The sequence below is a fragment of the Artemia sp. Qi Xiang Cuo genome, chromosome 11, assembly GCF_049724085.1.
Source record: "Artemia sp. Qi Xiang Cuo chromosome 11, ASM4972408v1, whole genome shotgun sequence".
Classification (NCBI taxonomy): Eukaryota; Metazoa; Arthropoda; class Branchiopoda; order Anostraca; family Artemiidae; genus Artemia; species Artemia sp. Qi Xiang Cuo.
This window is the reverse complement of record NC_142804.1, coordinates 45,123,920-45,144,292: the sequence shown is the minus strand read 5'-3', so window position 1 is coordinate 45,144,292 and position 20,373 is coordinate 45,123,920. Positions and strand designations below refer to the sequence as shown.

Sequence of the window (20,373 nt, the reverse complement as noted above, 5' to 3'; positions counted from 1 at the left end):
TATGCTCAATCTCTATTTATAAGGTTTTAAAGATATGCAAATACATTTCCTAAATTTTGAAAATAAAACATTGATATGGCTTAAAATTCTACTCAAATAACTAAAATTGCATTTTCAGAGCTAAAGCCAGAGAAAAGAAACTGATAATTGTAAATTAAGGTAAAATATTGTTAAATTTCTGTTGTTGTCCAAGTATTTGCTGCGTTTTAAATATAACAACTGCACATTGATGTCCTAAAAATAAGATGTATGATCGAATAGAAGCCCTTTAAATCACCTGTACACCTGCCATGTGGGCAAATTTCAGGACCCTCTAGAGAGAGAAGGAGTGGAGGTAAGTACTTCAAAATACCTTCCCGGACATACTTTAGACTGTAGACCCAACTCTTTAAGTTTCATTTTCCTAACATAACCCCTTTCCAAGACAGCCAAAAGTAGCTAAAGTAGAATTTTACCAAATTCAATCCTCTATCCAAATACAACAATCATTTCTGGTGGAAATTAATTCCAGAAATTTTAAAAAGCCTGGAGTTTCCAGATTTTCAGATAGTAAAGCCTATTTTCAGTTTAGTTTTTGGCTTAATTGGAGTTCAGGGTCTAGGTCACCACACCTAAAACCCTGCAGTCCACCGTTGAATTCCTTTGTACCCCTTAAAAGCTTGATTTATATAATATAGACGATGAGTTTCCACTGGAAATGATTGCTATATTTGGATACAGCATTAGACTTATAGTCAAATGATATGATTATTTTCTAAACATCTCATTATCATCCTATATTTGAAATTAACCAAAAACAACTCATTTCTCAATCTATGTTATTCAGTAACATGTACTGTAAAGTTACAGAAATGCTGCCCAGTAGATACAGGATATGAACAACTCATTTTTTATTGTCTATTCTGCTTCTATCAGGCACTCTACACTATAGGGATAGCTAATCTTGCTAATCAGCACTATTAATAAACTGGGCTGGACTGTGTTCAAGAATCAACAGAAATTTTGGAAAGCAGTGTTTTGTAGGGATCCGATGAAATTGCATCTACATTTACCCCAATCGATCTGGCTGAGGACTCAGAGACTCGTGCGAAGGTGTTGGTCACAAGTCTAAGAAGATGCACTATGCACAGACTTTTTGACCAGAGTGGTTGACTGATTCAGTGCTGAAACCTTTCCTTATTCAATCGCCAGACAGAAGCAGAAAGGCCTATTGCAGATACTCTCAGTAAAAACTGACGGGAAGTTTGACTGTCATGAAGAATCATGCAACTAATGAGCTTCATAAGAAGAACGTAAAAGCAGCATTGGGACAACTGACAGTTGAGGGAGCAGTTGGAAACGAGCAAAGGCAGGAAAAAGAGAACAGTGATAGGATAGTGTCAGCTGCTGAATTACGCCTTGCAGCATAGGTTGCAGCTGAAGATATTCCTTTGACAAAAATTGATACTCTCGTTCCCGTTTTGAAAAAGTCTTTTGGGGATTCAGCTACAGCCAAGCATGTTGAAATGAAGCGAACTAAATTGAATGGCATTATTAGAAATGTTATAGAATTTCATAGTGAGGACACTTTAGCATCTGTTCTTCAGAAGAACTTTTTTTCAATAATCGCCGACGAAAGCACAGATGGATCAGATACAAAGTCCCTAGTTGTTATTGTGAAGTATGTAGACAGTGAGAATACCGTGAGGGAAGAATTCCTGGTACTACTAAAGGTAGAAGACGCAACTGCAAGTGTGCAAAAGAATCTTCTGCCGAAGTACTTTAAGAAAGTTGACGTTCCATTAGAAAATATGACTGGGCTTGGACTTGATAATGCGTCGGTCAACATGGGGCGCGAAAACGGCCTCGCTGCCCAGCTGCTGCGTGAAAATCCGCAGCTGTTTTTCCTTGGTTGCACTTGCCATACTGCTGCATTGTGTGCTTCGGCTGCACCGAAGCACTTACCTGCTGAAGTCGAAACTTTCGTGAAGGAACTCATCAACTTCATAAGCGCAAGCCCTAAGAGACAGATGGAACTGAAGGTTTTCCAGGAGTTTTGTGAAATTGCCAACCACTGACTTCTGCAGATAAGCGGCACGCGCTGGTTGTCACTTGAAGCCAGAATTAACAGATTACTTGAACAGTTGCCAGCCTTACATTTGTATCTGACAGACTTGTCCCTAACATTGTTGGACAGCTCTACAAGGAATAAAGCCAAAAAGCTGCGATGTGCGATGGATATAGGTGTGAATAAGGCCTACTCGTACTTCCTCTTGTATATACTGGCAAAGATCAACAAATTCAACCATGAGTTCTAATCACGCGGAACAAGGATTCATTGCCTTTTGAGAGGTACCCGCGAGCTTTACTTGTCTACTCTGCAGTGTTTCCTTCGTCCTGAGAAGCTCAAAGTTAACTTTACTTCCCTGAACGTGAGCAGTCCTGAAAACTTTTTGAAGCTTGAAAATGTTAAACTTGGGATGAATACCGAGTTGCACCTTGAAAGCCTGTCAGTGGAAGATTGACGTCACTGGTTGCAAGCTATTCGAAAAGCCTGCCTTGCTTATCTTATTGAACTTGCTAAGCAGATCCGTACTAGGATAAGACTGGATGACCCTGTTCTTACATCTTTAGAACTTCTGGATCCACTGAAAGCTATGAGCAACGAAACTATGTCACTTTTCCCTCTTCTGCAGAGGTTTAAACATGTTGTTTTTAGAGACTGCAGAACAGAAGGGGAAAGGATGAAGATGCTGGAGGACCTTAATAGTGAGTACAAGAAAATGTAAATCCGAAGTTAATTTATTTCAGAAATAGTATCAGAATCAGATTTAGAGTGTCCTCCTACATTCTGGAAGAGGCTTACCAAACTGAAAGATGGTAGCGGGAAAGCCATGTTCCGAGTGCTCCCCAAGCTTATGTTGACCCTCTGTGCTTTACCCCATTCTTCAGCCGGTACAGAGCGGTTTACCAGTTTAGATATTATCATGATGACTGGGCAAGACTGATCAAGTATCGACACAGTTGTAGTTCTTATCTCACGTAGTCCTAGCAGCTCTGCCGCAGAAACACAAGGTTCGTTTTGGAGAGGAAGATTCCACCAACTGTGATAGATGGATGCAGAAAATGTAAGACGAATGCGAACAAACCTGGTCCCTGGGAAAAAGAAGAAGATGTCGGAACGGCAGTTAAGGTTTGAAAAAGTCGAACTTGGGACGTCGAATCGGGCTTTATTATTATTTGTTTTTTATTTTGAATTTCATTTTTCGTGGTCGTTTGTTTTTTTTGTGTACCTGAAATTTTTGTGAAGCCTAGTTGTAAGTATATACTGAATCTAAAAACTTTCAGAAAAGTTGGTTAAACTATGGAGTAAGGCCGAGCCTGTCGAAAATTAGGAGGCTGGAAGAAACTGTTTTGACCTAATGAATAACTAGGAACACATTTCCTACATATTTGAAGGCAAATAAGCCGAATGACCAAAAGAAATCATATAAAGATGTTGCACAAGCAGAAAAAAATATGCACTAGCTACTTTTTAGTCTTGTTTTCATTTTGATGACAAAAGTATTTACTGACTTTCTCACGCCAATGCCGCCGCGACACGCGCACGTTTTTGGCAACATCTAGTAAAACGGAAGCTAATCTAGTAAATTTTTTCGCCCAAAACTAGTAAAAACCAAATCGTCAGAGTGACAACGCTGGTTGTATTATTATAGGAGATTTTGCGGATGAAGCATGACAGATTGCCGAAGATTGTTATTTTTAGCCAACCATCTAGGGCTAAACGGAAAGCAGGTGGTCCTCGTCTGGGGTGGGAGGAGGTCATAAAGAAAGATTTAAAGGAAATAGGAACTTCCTGGGCGGGTGTAAAAAGTGATACTTTGAATACATTGGGGTGGAGGAGGAGCGTACGTAGCTGTGTTGGCCTCAGGCGGCTTGGTGCTGCGGTGAGTTGTTAGTAGCAGTAGTAGTAGTAGTATGTTTTATTTAGGTTTTTACAGCTTGCTCGCATTTCTTTTACATTATTTATCATAGCCTTGGTCTTAAAAATTGTGATTTGTATAATTTTTTAGTGAGCTTCAGAATTATGTTCAAATATCTGGTTACTTTGAGGGATGGCTCTTACTTTACTATGTTTCAGACAGGGCGGCTATCATGATTATTATTCTTTTGGTTTGAAAACTGACCGTCATCCATATAAATTGAACATAGATTAAGTTAACATAGGCATACATAAAGGACCAAATTTCGATTAGTTGAAACTTCATGAAGTTTCTCAAAAAATTTAAATTGTAGGAACTAAAGCAGAAGACGAGGATGTAGTCAAAGAAAAAGAATATATATTAGAAAACTCCACAAGTCCAGCAAAATGGATTCAATTAACCAAAGCAAACACAGTGATAGTGAGGTAAGTAAATTGTTATCTAATAATTTTCTGCTTAGTAATAAATACCCTAACAGTTTAAAGAAATTTTAAAGTTTAATTCATGAAAAGAATTTTAACCTTGAATCTTTTGTTTTAATTTGTAGACTAGCGTTTTTTGAAGACAGATTATTGTTATTATGTTAGACTCACAGAAATTTGTAGCTTTTTCTTTAAATATTCTTCGAAGAGGGTTAGGCCTCTGGACTAGCTTTATAATTTACGTTTTCTTTAAGTAGAAGGCTTGCAATGGCTTATATTGCATATAATAACTTTTTGGTGTATCTTTTGGACGGTATTATCATGGAGTTACTTTCCTGAATTGTGAACCTGGGTCTTTTTCTAAGACTAGATGTACATGTTTTCTTGTTCCTATGCCCTTCATGCTATTATCAAATATGTATTGGACAAGAGAAATACTATCTCATGTTTTGCAACGTTAAATCCCAACCGCACATGATTTCAGACCTTTTTAACCCCATTAATCTGAGAAATTTTTACCCCTTTATTTCAATGCACGTATATATTCCGCAGGCATATGGTGTATGACATCACTTGTGGTAAACTTGGCTCGATTTTAACCTAAGCTAGACGGAAACACAATACCAACTTGTTTTAAAATATATTTTGGAACCAAACTATTAGAAAGTACTATGAGCGTCATGGACCCCCATCATTCCCATGACAAACACTCACCCGTCCATTCCCATGACACGCATAGGAGGTATACTAGGAGCCAATTTGAGTTACCAATCTCTTGTATCTTGTCTTGCCTTTGAGATAACAGTGTTTTGCAAACAATACATTCAATTGTCAAAGAATATTGTTACTGTACTGACAATTTTATGTCGTAAATACTGTATCTCAATTTCCGGTGAAAATTTCATTTGATTGCCTGGAATGAAAACTAGTCCAAGTTATTATCAATACTTGAAATTAGCTAGAAGTGACAAGATGTCCGATAAAACAAATTTTGATATGGATTATAATATCCAAGGGGTTCGTAAATTTTTTTTCGTATGCTTAGTGGGCAGGTACTGTTTTTCATACACTTTTGTTTGGTACCGAGCACACTGGCTGTTTTGATTGGTCATGGACACTATTTTCGGTCCAAAAAGCTGTCTGAACTACTGCATGCCAGGTATTCTTTTTGCAATGTAATGGTCCCGAGCGCACAGGTTTTCCATTACTGGGCTTGCGCATGAGTTTGGGTCCCCAAGTTCCCCTTTAGGGGCCCAAATGCTTTTCCTATCAACTCCTCCTCTCCTCATTTTTTAATTTACAGTTTGTCAACTTTTTTCATTTCTTAAAATTACATTTAATCTTTGGTGGACATAGTTCTAGATTTTTGTATGCAACCGACCTTATACTATTCTGTGGTTATTTATCGACACTAGTTGGTTCACGGTATATTTTTGATCAACATGAATAGTGCAGCGGATGTATAAACACATACATCTTATTTAAATAAGTGAAGATGAAATATTTTAAGAAGGTGTGTATACATTAATATTATTTTACTATTGAATGCTGGCAAATATAAATATATGAACTACGAGACAAGTACTAGTGGTAATACTATTAGAAACGTATGTGGGAATTGTTATGAAAGTAAGAGATAAAATTTCTTTAAGGCATCAAAAAATTCAATTCTTAAGAAGTGGATTTGCGAGAGTCTCCAGAGATGATACTACTCAACGAGAATACAAGCCAAAAAGTAATAGTTGACGATGAGGGTCAATTTCTTTCTCATTGTGTGGGTAACACGTTACCTTTTGATATATTCTTCGCTATTTTTCAGGTATTAGCATTATAGGGGCGGTAAAAAGAAGAAAGGCATACTCCTCTACTAATATCATAATTATATCTTATGTCATATATTATATCGACGTGCTGGAACCTCTACTTTACTTTACGTGGGTAAATAATAAAAATAATGAAATTGCAAGCAAAATAAAAAGAACATTGGCAGATAATATCACCATAGAAATTAAAGACAATTCGACGACAATCAAAGAAGCAGTGAACCTTAATAGTATCATTGATAGTTTACCAAACGATACCATCATTGACGGAATAATAGCAATGATGAAAAAGTGAAGATAAAATATTTCAAGAAAGTATATGCTCATAATAGAATTATCGTAGGATTGAATTCTGACAAAGACAAATATTTGAATTGTGAAGCAAGCACTAATGGTGGCACCATTGAAAATGTATATGAACTTTGTCATGACAGTGAGAGGTTAATTTTTTGGGCCACCGGAAAAATATTATTAATTTCAGATATACTAGAATAAAATTTCTGAAGATGATAGTGCTTAAAGACAATGCCGGTCTAAAAGTAATAGTTGACAGCGAGGATTAACTTCTCGGTTACAGTGTGGCTATCACGCTACCTGTTGATAAGACTTATTGCCACATTTTGGTATTAGTATTCAACGGAAGGTAAAAAGAAAATATTAGTAATGCTGCACTAATGTCATAAATCATATCTTGTCTCAGCACCAGAACAGTTGCCTGTATAAAAAGAATGTGGTAATAGACAGTGAAATCTCTGGCAAAATAGAAAGGGTATTGGTGAAAATTATTACCTATTAAAGTAAGGACAATTCAGTGAAAAGCAAGGCTTCGGTTAACGCTAATAGTATCACTGATAGTTTACCATCACATACCATCATTTAACAGAATAATCGTAATGATGAAATGTGTGATTAGCTTGTAGGTGAAATCATATTAAATGTCATTTATGACCCTAAAATGTTAGTATTGATTCAGTGTTGATTTTTCTTTAAACTATGAGGATATAAACTGGATTTAACTAAGAATATAATGGGATTGCGCAACAGTTAAAATCAAGTACAGATTTATATATTCATCTAGCATTATACAGTGACATCTCGGCAATAACACTGAATTTGGTTTAAATTTATATCTGATAGCAACCCTCCCCTTTGGAATTGGTTACAAAGATGGGCTAGCCACATTGGTATGGTGACATGCATTTTTTGGACTAATATTTTCTAGAGCTTAAAGTTAAGCTGAAAGGCATTAAATTATCGTTTGGACTGGAGGGAGTGAAATTTAACACTCAGTCAAATAAACGAGTTATTTTCAGCAAAAGTCCTCAAAAATATCTTAATATGGCTTAAATTTACCTCTAACGAAACTATGTGAAATTTGAAGAGAAAACATTATTCAACTGTGCGCTTGTCAACCATGGTAAATAGCCTTGGCTCAAAGAAACGAGGTATTTTTATAATAAGCCCCTATAAATATCTTAGTATGGGTTAAATTTACCTTTAAAGAGGTTATGTGAAATTTGAAGAGAAAACATTATTGATATTTACGCTGCTCAACCGGGTGCATAGTCTTGGCTGACAGAGATGTGACATCTTCATCAAAACTCTCAGAAACAGCTCTAAATTAACTTCTAATATCAATTCTTCCCTCTGGAACTGCTTACTAGGACGTGTCTTTCTTTAAATTGTGGTTCTTTTTACTTATATTTTATCCTATGTCAGGTTTTTTCGTTGTTGAGTTTTAACTGATTTTTCTGTTTTTTAATAATGCTTTGTAAATTTATTATCATTAATGAAATTTGTATGTACAAAAGTTTGTTTCCTTTAGTTTTATTGATCCGGGATAAAACTTTGATATATTCCACTAATGCAATGAAAAATCTGCCAATCCTGTGTAACATCTGCTGTGTAACTTAACCTGTCTAGGTCATTTTACAACATTAATAATGATTAAGCATGCAAGCAAACGAAATAAAAGAAAAATCAATAAGATTGGGACGCTTGTGCTCTCATTTGGAAAGGATTGGAAACATGTGAACCATTTAATCATTCTAGTATGAGCTAAGATTGGATTTTGTTTGCTTAAAATAGGTTATTATGTAGAATCTATTCCAAAATTCAAAATATTCGAAAGGTTTTCATAGTCCAACTGGCTAGCACTTTATGACAGTGAGGGGAGGTCCCTTGTGAATTCTAAAAGGAACAAAAATTTTTGGAATATAAAGGTTCCCTGAGAAAAAGTCTGGAAAGAAAATAAAATCTCAAAAAGAAAAAACACTTTGAAAGAAAGAACATTTTGAAAAGAAAATGAAATATCTCATAGCAATACGTAACATCTCATGTGTGTGCCCTCCACAGTAACAAGCGGGGAATCCCCATGGGGCCCGAAGAAGAAAGTCATGTTTGAGTGCGTCATCCTTAACACTGGTAAACATTCTTTATTGCCTAAGAATTAATGAAATCATATAGAAAAACGTTTTGAAGAAAAATGTCTTGAAGACATCATAAAGAAAAACGCCTTGAAATGACTTGAAACGTCTTAAAAGCGTCTTGAAGGAACAAAAGCGGAATTAAAATTCCCCCGCTTGACTAATGGACTTTAACAAACCCTATTACGTAACAAACCAAACCCTATTATGTCGGATCCAAAGAAATCCTGGAGTAAGGAAGCCCCTGAAGGTTTCCCTTGTATCCTTAGGTTTTTCAAGCATTTAAACCACAGGAAACACATTTCATGCTTCGTAATTAACACCTAAATCTTTTAAAAATATTCCTTATGATGTAACAAGCACCTGCAATTTGAGGAATCGAAAGGATACCTGGCCAGTTGGATTGCAGGGGTAGTGGATGGTTGAAACTGAAAAGCCTACACTACTTAATAATTTGATTCCTGTTAGCCTAGGTTTAAATCGTGCCATTTTTACCACCTGTAATGTCATACACCGTAAGATTGTGAATTTTCACTTCTATAAAAAGCAAAGGGTTAAATACCTCTCAGGTCAACGGGGTGAAAAACGTCAGAAATCTCATTTGCGGCTGGGGTCTACTTGGCAAAATAATTGGTAAGATTTTGTAAACCGATACATACAAGAAAAATTACATATGTGGATAGAAACAAGAAAACACTTGTTACCAGTCTTACAAAAAAGACCCTGGTGCACAATATAGGGATAAACCCCCTGAAAAGTACACCAAAAAGTGATTATAACTGGTGGATAGGGAAATGTGATGTAAAGCATCGTAAGTAATTCTACTCCCTCCTCCTATTCGGGAATATTTGCTTTGTCTAAGAGTTTTTTTTGTATCTTGTATTCTTTGCTGTCTATGCTGTAACCATACTTTTGATTCTTTATTCCAAGGATGGATGAGGATCTGAACCCCGTTTTCTTTAGTTTATTTGGACTAATCATAATTTTTATTTCTTGGACAATGACGGATATACTTAGACCCCGGTGCCGCGCCGGCGGATCGACCGAACGCCGCTGACGAGACGCCCGGTTGAACCCGCCGAAGTGTCGTAACGCCGCTGGCGCGCCCAAGGTGCGCCGCCGCCGACAGAGGTGGCGGCGTTCGGTCGACTTTAAATTACTTTTCTTTATTAAGTCAACCGCAAATTCGGAGATTTTCCTTCTCGTGTGGTTTAGTATTTCGATTTTCCTGATTAGAAATCAAACAGGGCTTGCACTATTCCTGAATTTTCGGGTATTTCCCCGAAAATCTATGCGTCACCCCCCAAAAAAATTGGTTCCACGAATCCCCGAAAATCACGCAATCATGGTGCCACCCCTAGCGATTTATCACCAGTGACTTTCCCTGCCAAATATTACTTTGTATACCATAATTCTTCACTACTGTCTTGTTCATTAGTAGTATGCGTCGTCTGGATTCTAGGAGACATATAGCAATTTCTACGTTATTCTATAGAAGCTCTTCACCTTTTCAAAGAGAGTGAGTATCCTCTCACATGGCCATATACTTCTAGGAGACATATAGCAATTTCTACGTTATTCTATAGAAGCTCTACACCTTTTCAAAGAGAGTGAGTATCCTCTCACATGGCCTTATACTTCTAGGAGACATATAGCAATTTCTACGTTATTCCTCAGAAGCTTTACACCTTTTCAAAGAGATTCAGAGCTCCCTCACATGGCATTATACTATGTTCCATCTTGTACTACTTGGGAATTGCATAATATGTTATGAAGGACAAGTTTTTCTGACATAATTTACGTAGACTAGATTTCTACATCATGATATATATATGCTGTACATGTCTTTTAGGGTAAATCCGTGTCAGAAAACCGGTGCGTCTTGTTTAGGTGCCAATATATTCAATTATTTTTTTTTCGTATATATTCAAGTTTCAGATTAGAATTTTCTACAGTTTGAATAGTTCATTCAATCTATCAGTATCAATATTTTTGCAATCATTTACATAGATATGGAATATTCTAAGCGACTTCTGGTGAGTAAAATTTTCTCGTTATTAAAATAAAAAGAAATCTAAAAGAAATCTATTTTTTTTGTCTCGCCATTAAGTTAAGGAAGAATTTCCTTACTTACGCTTTTTGTTTCACCGTGCTGTTAGCTCTGTTTTAAAAAATCTACCTTCTTTTAAATATTAAACAGTCTATGTATTTCAATTTTATTAAATATTCAAAAAAAAGAGGGGTAGAATAGATATCTATTTTGAAAATGCTAAAAAAAAAACTTAAGCGTATAGGGTGAGATATAGGTTAGAGGACGAAGCATTTATATACTCAATAATTTTTAGTTTAGGCTATGTCCAGGAGACTTTTTCTTCCTTTTTCTGTGATTTTAAGTATTTCGTAATTAAGGTATATAAGTTTTAAAAGCTTTTCATATATAAAAAAATATATAATTGTCAACTTTTTGTGTTTGATACTATGGAATTGAAGGTCTAATGCCCTCCGTTAATATTCTGAATAAGTAAGAATTGAGCTAGCTAATTAAATTTTGTCATTTTTTATTTCAAATTTTGGGGGTTTAGTACCGTGATATTCGTAATTTATGTATATAAGTTTTAAAAACTTTTCATATATAAAAAAATATATAATTGTCAACTTTTCGCGTTTGATACTATGTGATTGAAGGTCAAATGCCCTTCGTTAATATTCTGTCTCTTTTGAAAATGCTAAAAAAAAAACGTAAGTGTATAGAGTGAGATATAGGCTAGAGGACAAACCCTTTATATACTCAATATTTTTTAGTTTAGGCTATGTCCAGGAGTCTTTTTCGTCTTTTTTCTGTGATTTTAAGTATTTCGTAATTTATAAGTTTTAAAAGCTTTGCATAAAAAAAAATCGTTTTACTAGTAAATTCAAATTTCAGGGGGACTTCGCCCCCCTCCCCTCCAACAATACAAAATCTTAAAATATAATGAATATATTCGATAGAAAACGCAAAGTATGCTATTTTTTTCCATTTAAATAAAATCTCTCCTCCCCTCTCCTTTGGTTACGATTGTAAATGTCTTGAAACAGTTCTTTTCATTAAAAAAAAATTTCATTTTCTCATCGTGTTTTTAAAATGAGCTTTCTTAATCAGCTTAAATAGAACCACCTGTGTTTAACCTTTTTACAAGAGCCGATAATTTCAAAACAACATTTGACATGCGTCTTATCGGTGTTAAGATAACAAAAGGATGGTGATTAAGACGGGGGGGCTTTGTCTAATTCTAGTCGGAAACTATGAATTGATAGGGGGGCAAGATGGAACGAGGACACATTCTGTGTGTTTTTAGTTTGTTTTTGGTCAAATTAGACGGATATATTTCAATTGTATATGATGAAAGCAAATGGATTTCACAGATGATGATTAAGAGGCTTTTATAAAAATATATGATGGGGAAGGGGGGGGGGATGTTTTTGAAATCCCCCTTCCCTCCAAACTCAAAATTTTCCAAAATTTTACTTTAAAAGCTTTTCTTTTTAAATATTTCTAAAGTGCTAAGAGACATAAGAGTGCTACAAACACCAGAATAAACTTTAGAGGGCAATTTATCTATAAAAGAGGGCTTATTATTTCATTACTAAATTTTTCTTCTTTTTTAAGAATGTTGAGGTGGATTCATGCAATTACCCTCCCTCCGAAAAGAGACCAAGATGGGATGATATCACAACGATGCAAGCTGCAAGACCATCAGTCATCAGATATGCTAGCTCCAATACAAGTTCGATGGACCAGCCAGGAGCCTCTCAAGCCAGTGTCAGCTCTGCACAAAGCTCTATGCAACCTGGCAGAAAATTCAAGAGAGAATGGATAGATTCTCATAATGCATCAATCTCATCCAATCAAGATCGGGAGGACAATCCTCTTCATGCTTTGCCAGGGACTTCAGATGTACAAGTGCAGTCAGAATTTGTAAATATATATATTTTTTTTCTTTCCGTATTTTCAAAAATAAGGTAAATTTTCTCAAGCGCGTAACTTTCGATGAGTAAAACTTAAATTTGTTTCTAAACTATTCTATAATAATCCTATTTCATTGTCTATCATTAGCATTTATCAAATTAATAGTATATAAAAGAGTGGTTACAGCACAGAAGTAGCAAATAGCTTGTCATACTTTTCTATAGATCTATAAACCTTAACTTTAATTTCTCTTTTCAGCAAGATGTTTTCTAATGCAAAAATCCATTATTTCATTAAACAAACTCTATATATAAACAAATCACTATTTCACAGTTGACGATTGAACAAACGTTCTTAAACTGGGATGTGTTTTGCACTTAGCTTTTGTGCGTATTTAATCCTTTATCAAAATAACCCATCGGAAAATTTGAATTTTAATCTGACAGGTATAATTTGAATGTTAAACGCTCTTTACAAAAGTGGGATTTCAAATAATTGGATGTTTCTATCTTGGATGAAGAGAGAGAGAGAGATATTAACACAGGGAAAAAGGATTTTTAATAATTTAAAATGTGACAACGCAGTGTTATCAAAAACATTATTTGGGCGAAACCGTTTTAGACATTTTAGGCAATTATTTCAGCGAAACAGTTAGAAACACTTTAAAAGAGGATTTTAGAATATGTTTTCGAAAGTAATTTGAGGCTGAAACTCTAGGGTCGTTATAATACACAAGTTATATTTGAACAGTGTTGTGAAGTCCTCTACCCCAACTCGAAAGGGCTCCAATCCCAACCCTGAAGGAAGCTCCCGATCCCCAAAGGTCCTCCCCGGGGCTCTAAAAAGGACCATCCAGCTTTTTAATTGCACTTTAATTGTTTATATGGAAGGAGAAAAAAAGTTCTTCGCTTACAATGATTTATTTAGTCAAGGTTAACTACGTCCAGCACTTCAATCACATCCGTCGCCAAGCGACATAGGAAAATTCGGATTGTCGAGAAAGTTACACCAACACCAGCAACCAATGTATGGGATTCATGCCCATTAACCGAGGCTGAAGAGCAATGCTTCATAGAACATACTGCATCGGTTGAACGATGGTCGGATTTTATTCAGAATTACAATCAAGAGGGACAAGCACTAGAGTTGGATCCCTATTTTGCATTTTTATTCTGATTTTTTTTTTTTTGAATAAAACCATTAGTTTTATATATCATTCTCTTGTTCTAACTTATCCTCTAAGAATAAGAATTAATTTTCATGACTAAAACAATATTTATTTTTAACATGTTCAGTTGTCATTATGAAAGACATATGCCAACTTTTGTAACTTTTTTTTTCTTCTTTTAATTGTTCAGGTGGTGGGACAATGACTATGAAAAATTTACATAGTTTATTAAATTTACAAAAATAATGGTTATTTAATATAGAAAATAAAACCTTTTTTCAACAGATTAAGGAAATAGCACTGCTGTTGAATTATGAAACATCGGTATTTACAGGACAAATACTATCACCGCTAATGGAGTTCAGAGAGGAACCTACGTTAGTTGTAGATAATATGAAATGGCAAGGGGGTTTCCTTAACAATGTTTTTGGGGACACAGCTAGCCTAGACGATTTAACTTGTGATATATTGATATGATAGAGGATCCGGACTGGGTAGATAGAATTATGCATAAACATTTAGGCGATGTTACTAGTGCAAGTGAACCGGGTCCTCGTAAAGAAATTACGTCGCAGGACAATACAGGCTGGCTTGATCAATTGTCCCCAAACACCTTGGAATATGTACTAGGGGACCTCACGCCATCTCCAACCATTGCAGTTGAACAGACGGGGGGTATTGACAATTCTATGTCACCCCCCACCATTTCGCTTAATGATACAGCAACAACAATGCAAATTGTTCGGCCTAATTTTTCTAGGGACATTTTTAACGACAACTTTATTATTAGTGTATTTGATACTGTATAAACAGTCGATGGACATGAAAATAGTGAAATGTCCCCAAGATTATAGGCAGTTAATTTGTTAGAGTCTGCTCTAAATCACTAGAAAATACTTAGGGTATTTTGACCATCCTATAGAAATGACGATTGACGGGGGTCTTATTTTAACTGACCCTGTGAATGTTCTCCATAGCTACCTCGACAGAATTCGAGCACAAATCGAGATGCAAATGCAGAAAGGGGGGGAACCCGGGGGGGATAAAGCATCAGTGAATCAAAAAGTTTATTTACAAAAGGGAACATCCGGGGATATTTTTTATTTTCATTTTTCAACTGGCAACCAGACTTTTTACCCAGGTCTAAATGAATTTGAAGACAACTTTTTCAACTGGATAATTAAACTAATATCAACTTTGGACACGTTTAACGAGAGGGGAAGTGGGTCCACCATTTTATACATTGAATACATGGATCGGAATCTCAGTAGATTTAAAAAAAAAACTTTATTTTAAGAGGGGGGTCGGGGAGTAACGAAATGAATTTTCAGCCTGATTTTTCGGCTACCAAAGGGGTTCAGAGTTTCTGATTTGACACGAGGCTACAATTCTTTAAATATGCATTTTTAGCAGCAGCCCATAAAACATTAAAAAAAGATTCAACAATGAAAAATCTCGACCGACATGCATGTAACAACGGAAAAAATTTTCCTAAAGTAAATTTTGATTGTTTAGAGGGGAAGTTTCCGGTGTCCTTGAAAGAAATAAGCATTTGAAAAGCAAATGAAAATCTGTAGGGTGGTGGGGAAGAAACCAAATATAAAATGAGTTTTGTATTCGGTGAGGACACCGTCGGTAGATAATGTTAAAAATTGGGTATGGGTTACTTACGAACCTCCCAAAGAAGTAAATTCTTATGGTCATTTTTTCCCCGTTACAGCAGTAAGTCGGCTCCTAGCTCAAGGCAAGAAATGTGGGAAACGTCACTATTGCCCCATGTGCCTTTCCTCGTTTAAAATTGAAAGAATATTCTCAGATCACATGAACCATTGCAAAATTCATGGCAATCAAAGAATTGAAATGCCGGCAGAAGGAGAAGACACTTTACAATTTAAAAATTTCCAAAATTCCCTGCTACAAGTTGATAAAGTGTCTTTAGATTGTGAATCAAGACTGGTTGAGGTATCAGACCCATCAAGGCCAAATATAGTCAAAGAACACAAACTAGTTTTGTGTTCCTACGCACACGCCCGTCGCGATTCCAACAATAAAATGCAGTTGGAAGAGTTTTTTTGGCTATGGATGAGGAGGGTAGCATGTAAAAGCTATTGATATCTTTAATAAAAACAGTAATATCCGCAATTTCACATTTGCTTCACATCAGCTACCCAATGACATTGTCAGATAAAGAGCAACTGGCGCTAGAAAAGGGGACGATTTGCTGGGTTTGTAGAAGTGCTCATGCCCCAAAAGAGGCGGTCAAGGAACACGACCACCTTATTGATCCCAATTCAACGGGAAAAAGTAACTTTCGGGGATGGGCTCACAATTCATGTAATTTAAAAATTAAACAGCAACTTTCTTCTTCCGGTTTTTATACATAATGCTAACTACGATCTGAAGAATGTGCTACCAGCATTGGCGCATCTTAAAAGAAATGGAACAGTGGATAATGCAATCTGTGATAGACAGCTTTACCTACAATATCATTCCTAAATCATCGGAAAAGTTACTTGTTTTGGAATTTATGTGGTAATTTGTTGAAACCGATGTTGAGTACACGAATAAAATTCTCTTTTTAGATTCCTATAGTTTTTTCCCCAAATCATTGAGCGAATTAATTCATTTTTTCGACTAAGACATGTGGCTTTCTTGCACTATTCGTATTGATGCTTAGCTGCCGCGTTCATGGCTCCAAGTATTTTCTTGATTTCGGAGATGACTCCCTTTGATTGAATGATTATTTTGTAGAGATTGTTACCGAAAGCGCAGCTACTATGGACCTAATTGCCCTGCGAACACACCGAAATGAGAATGAATGTTACACTGTTTATTAATAAAAAAAAAAATTTATATAAATGATAAAACGACTTTTCTAATCTTTAGATTTCATCCAATACTAGGTATTTGTCGACAACAACTAGTGCAGGTAGATTATCTGAATTCACAGTGTACTGATCCTGATGTACTGCAATGTCGGGGTCACATTTTCTACAGTAGAGCGTGACTTCACTCTTGTCATATCTCTTTGTATAGTCAATGATACTATTCCCATTCATTCTATGGAATTCACGTGTTTCTATTTGCTGATTTGAAGCAATTTCATAAACAGCGTCCTCAAGTGTCGAATCACATTCCGTCACAGCCAAAAAAAAATCAGTGGGATTATAATCATAACACCCCTTGTCTTCACAGCAATTATTTAGAAACAATATTATCTTGTTGTTCCAACAGATAAATCGCTGACCTAGTTCCTCCTCCCAGAACAATCTAAAACCATAACGACACCAATCTTAAAGCAATAAATTAAAATCAAGGTTAGTATTCTTTCCAATCGTACCGGGATATGTATTCTCCCACTGCTTACATTTATAATAATGAAAATTAGAGCATAGGTGTCCTCTAGGATGAGAGTCACACACCTCTTCAAGACAGGAATTATACCCTTTAATTTGTACGGCATATCCTCTATGCAATTTACACGGTTTGCATAATCTACACTTTTCATCATACTCATAAATCACTGTGCAATTCTCACATGATGACCAGCTACCCAGTGTTTACATATATTAAGTACTCGTATGGAACATTTTTTCATGTGTTGACACTCTCACTGCCACTGCGAAACTGAGCTAGCAACAAAAAATATTGTCTGAGAGAGAGAGAGAGAGGATTTAATCATCCTTGAGCACCATCTTTCTAATGAAAAAAGCCCTGAATTTCTAAACTAATGTTTAAAAGCATATCCACAGTATCATTTTGCTGTGTCGTGATCAATATATCAATAAATTGTGTAAATGCATCTGGACCACGACGTAGAAGCTTCATACAATAGTCTAATGATGGAGAATCAGTTTTCATTATATCGGCAAGCATTCCCCGAGAAAATATCTTCCTTTGAATAGATAGCTCTAGAAAATTGTCATCTAGAATCAAACGTTTTTCCATAAGAACAAGAGTCCCTCTGATTCGCTCTCTCTCGAATCTATCCATTTTTCAGAGTCCTAACTCTCTCACAACCAAATTCAGACTAATCAGAATTTTTTGTAATCTAAAAAAATATACGATAGTCTACTACAGGAAGAAAAAAGTACCATTGATTTAGAAACAATTTTATTGATCATAATCACAATAATAATGACTCATGCATTTTATTCTCATCAATATATTTTGATGGGTCATCTAATGCTGACTGAAGTTTACTTATATGGAGACTATTCAATTTTACAGCAAAACATAGTTGCTCCTCCTGCTTAAATTTGCTTAATGATATCACGTATCTAGCATACATAGTGTCTCATTCAAGGAATAGTCTACAACCAGTGTTTATTTCCACAGCCACATTGGGTACTCGTATATCGTTGCTGCTGTTGTCAGCTCCATCATTAATCTCCAATAATATAAATGCACCACTCATTTTTCTCTACTAATATCCTCGCAAATAAACTATTCTCTTTGAATCCAATTCTCTTACTAATATGAATTGTAAAGAAAACTATTGCTTTTATTCAAATCTTAATCACCAATCAAGTTATACTCATTCTCTTTGAAAAGGTGCAATGTCTTGTAGAAGTATTGCCTATATGCATGGGGATAGTCACTCTCTTTGAAAAGGTTTAGAGCTTCTATAGAATAACGTTGAAATTCCTATATGTCTCCTAGAAGTATAAGGCCATGTGAGAGGATACTCACTCTCTTTGAAAAGGTGTAGAGCTACTATAGAATAACGTAGAAATTACTATATGTCTCCTAGAAGTATAAGGCCATGTGAGAGGATACTCACTCTCTTTGAAAAGGTGTAGAGCTTCTATAGAATAACGTAGAAATTGCTATATGTCTCCTAGAAGTATATGGCCATGTGAGAGGATACTCACTCTCTTTGAAAAGGTGAAGAGCTTCTATAGAATAACGTAGAAATTGCTATATGTCTCCTAGAATCATGACGACGCATACTACTTTCATTAATTTTCGTCTCTTTTGTTACTTTGTATAAAAACCAGACAAATGCAATATGCAATTGCAAATATTGCAACATAGGCTGCACAGTTCCTCATATGTTGACAAAAAATAGTATCGTCTTTATGAAATGAGTTTAAATCGTTTCAAATGTAGTTTCCCAATCGCTATTTCCAATATCGTTCGTAGTCAAAAATTTTTTTTTCAAGTTGAATAGAATTATAGAATGAATTCACTACTATACAGCTTTAGCCTTCAGTTGGATTTTGAAGTTGACAGCCGATAGATTGTTTCTACACCTGATTTGTAAGTTTGCAGATTTTTTTTTTGCTGTTTTTAGATAAGATCTTCTTAATGTTTAATACTCAATTGTTGAACGCCTGAATGTTTAATACTCAGTTGTTGTTGTCAATTGTCAGCTTCCGGTATGCGGAAGCTACCCCAAAAATATGACTCATAAATAAATTGTAAATTATTGCCTATAGGGGGGATAGGCGGCTATCATTTTTAAGTGATAAAACCTCATTTTTTTTATTGAAAGCAGGGATGCCAAAAGGATAATTATTTTTTTCATTTAAAGTGAAGACAGAAGAAAATGATATCAAATTCCCTGGGAAACCCCTGAAATATTTTGATAGACCCAGGGCCCCTCATTAAGACTTGTTCATTGTCTTGGATATTTTGCGATTTCTGATAGGCTACTGGCCTAATTTGGCTTTTGTGTGTGCTCCCTTTTAATTAGATTCTTTGGATCTTATTGAATGCCACGGTGAATCTATGACTCAGTTTTTCAATAATTTGAGGTATATCTGAATAATTTCGACATTTTTGTTGTTGTCTTTGTTCCGCTTTACTTATACACTCAATTTTTTTTCAAGGAACACTAAGCTGTTTAACGTTATTTTGCGTGTTTGTTTGAACCATATAATAACCTAGTTAATTATTAAGTAATTTATTTTTCTAGTGAAAGCTGAGACAGTATCCTATCAAGGTGGTATCCAGAGGGAGAGGGGGGGTATTACATTTAAATGATAATATCTCGAAATTTTTTTATTGAAAGCAGGGATCCCAAAAAGTTAATTTTTTTTAATATAAAGCAGAGACGACATTTTATCAAGATGGTATCTAGAGGGGGGGTAGTGAGCTATCATATTTAAATGATAATACCTCGATTTTCAAACAGTTCGTGGTAACGAACTGTAAGTAAGGAGCTACCCGGCTCAATGGTAACCGAAACTCTAGAAAACGGGTTTTTGATACCAATAGATACATCAAAAGAATCAAATTTCAATGCTGATTTCAAATATATAAATTTCATCAAGTTTAGTGCTGCCCATCAACAGTTACGCACCTGAGAAAATTTGGCTGATTTTCAAAAATAGAAGGAAAGACCCCCTAAAAGTTATAGAACCTTAATGAAAATCGCACCATCATATTCAGCGTATCAGATAACCCTACTATAGAGGTTTCAAGCTCCTATCTACAAAAATGTGGACTTTTGCATTTTTTGCCAGAAGAAAGATCACGGATGCGTGTTTATTTGTTTTTTTGTTTTTTGTTTGTTTTTTTTCCCCAGGGATAATCGTATTAACCCAGTGGTCCTACAATATCATGTCTGTGATCATTTGACCGGAAATTAAAATTTTTAGTGCCCTTTTTAAGTGACCAAA

At 35.5% G+C, this 20,373-nt stretch overlaps 1 protein-coding gene across 1 annotated transcript in view; it reads left to right on the top strand.

Moving 5' to 3' along the window:
* The window catches only part of LOC148947023 (phospholipid-transporting ATPase ABCA3-like), a 513,909-nt gene that overhangs the window by 433,542 nt on the left and 59,994 nt on the right, over positions 1–20,373 (top strand). The window contains exon 26 of the mRNA XM_089096491.1: positions 4,276–4,387. Coding sequence (XP_088952617.1) covers positions 4,276–4,387 — 112 coding nt within the window. The remainder of the gene's footprint in view (positions 1–4,275; positions 4,388–20,373) is intronic.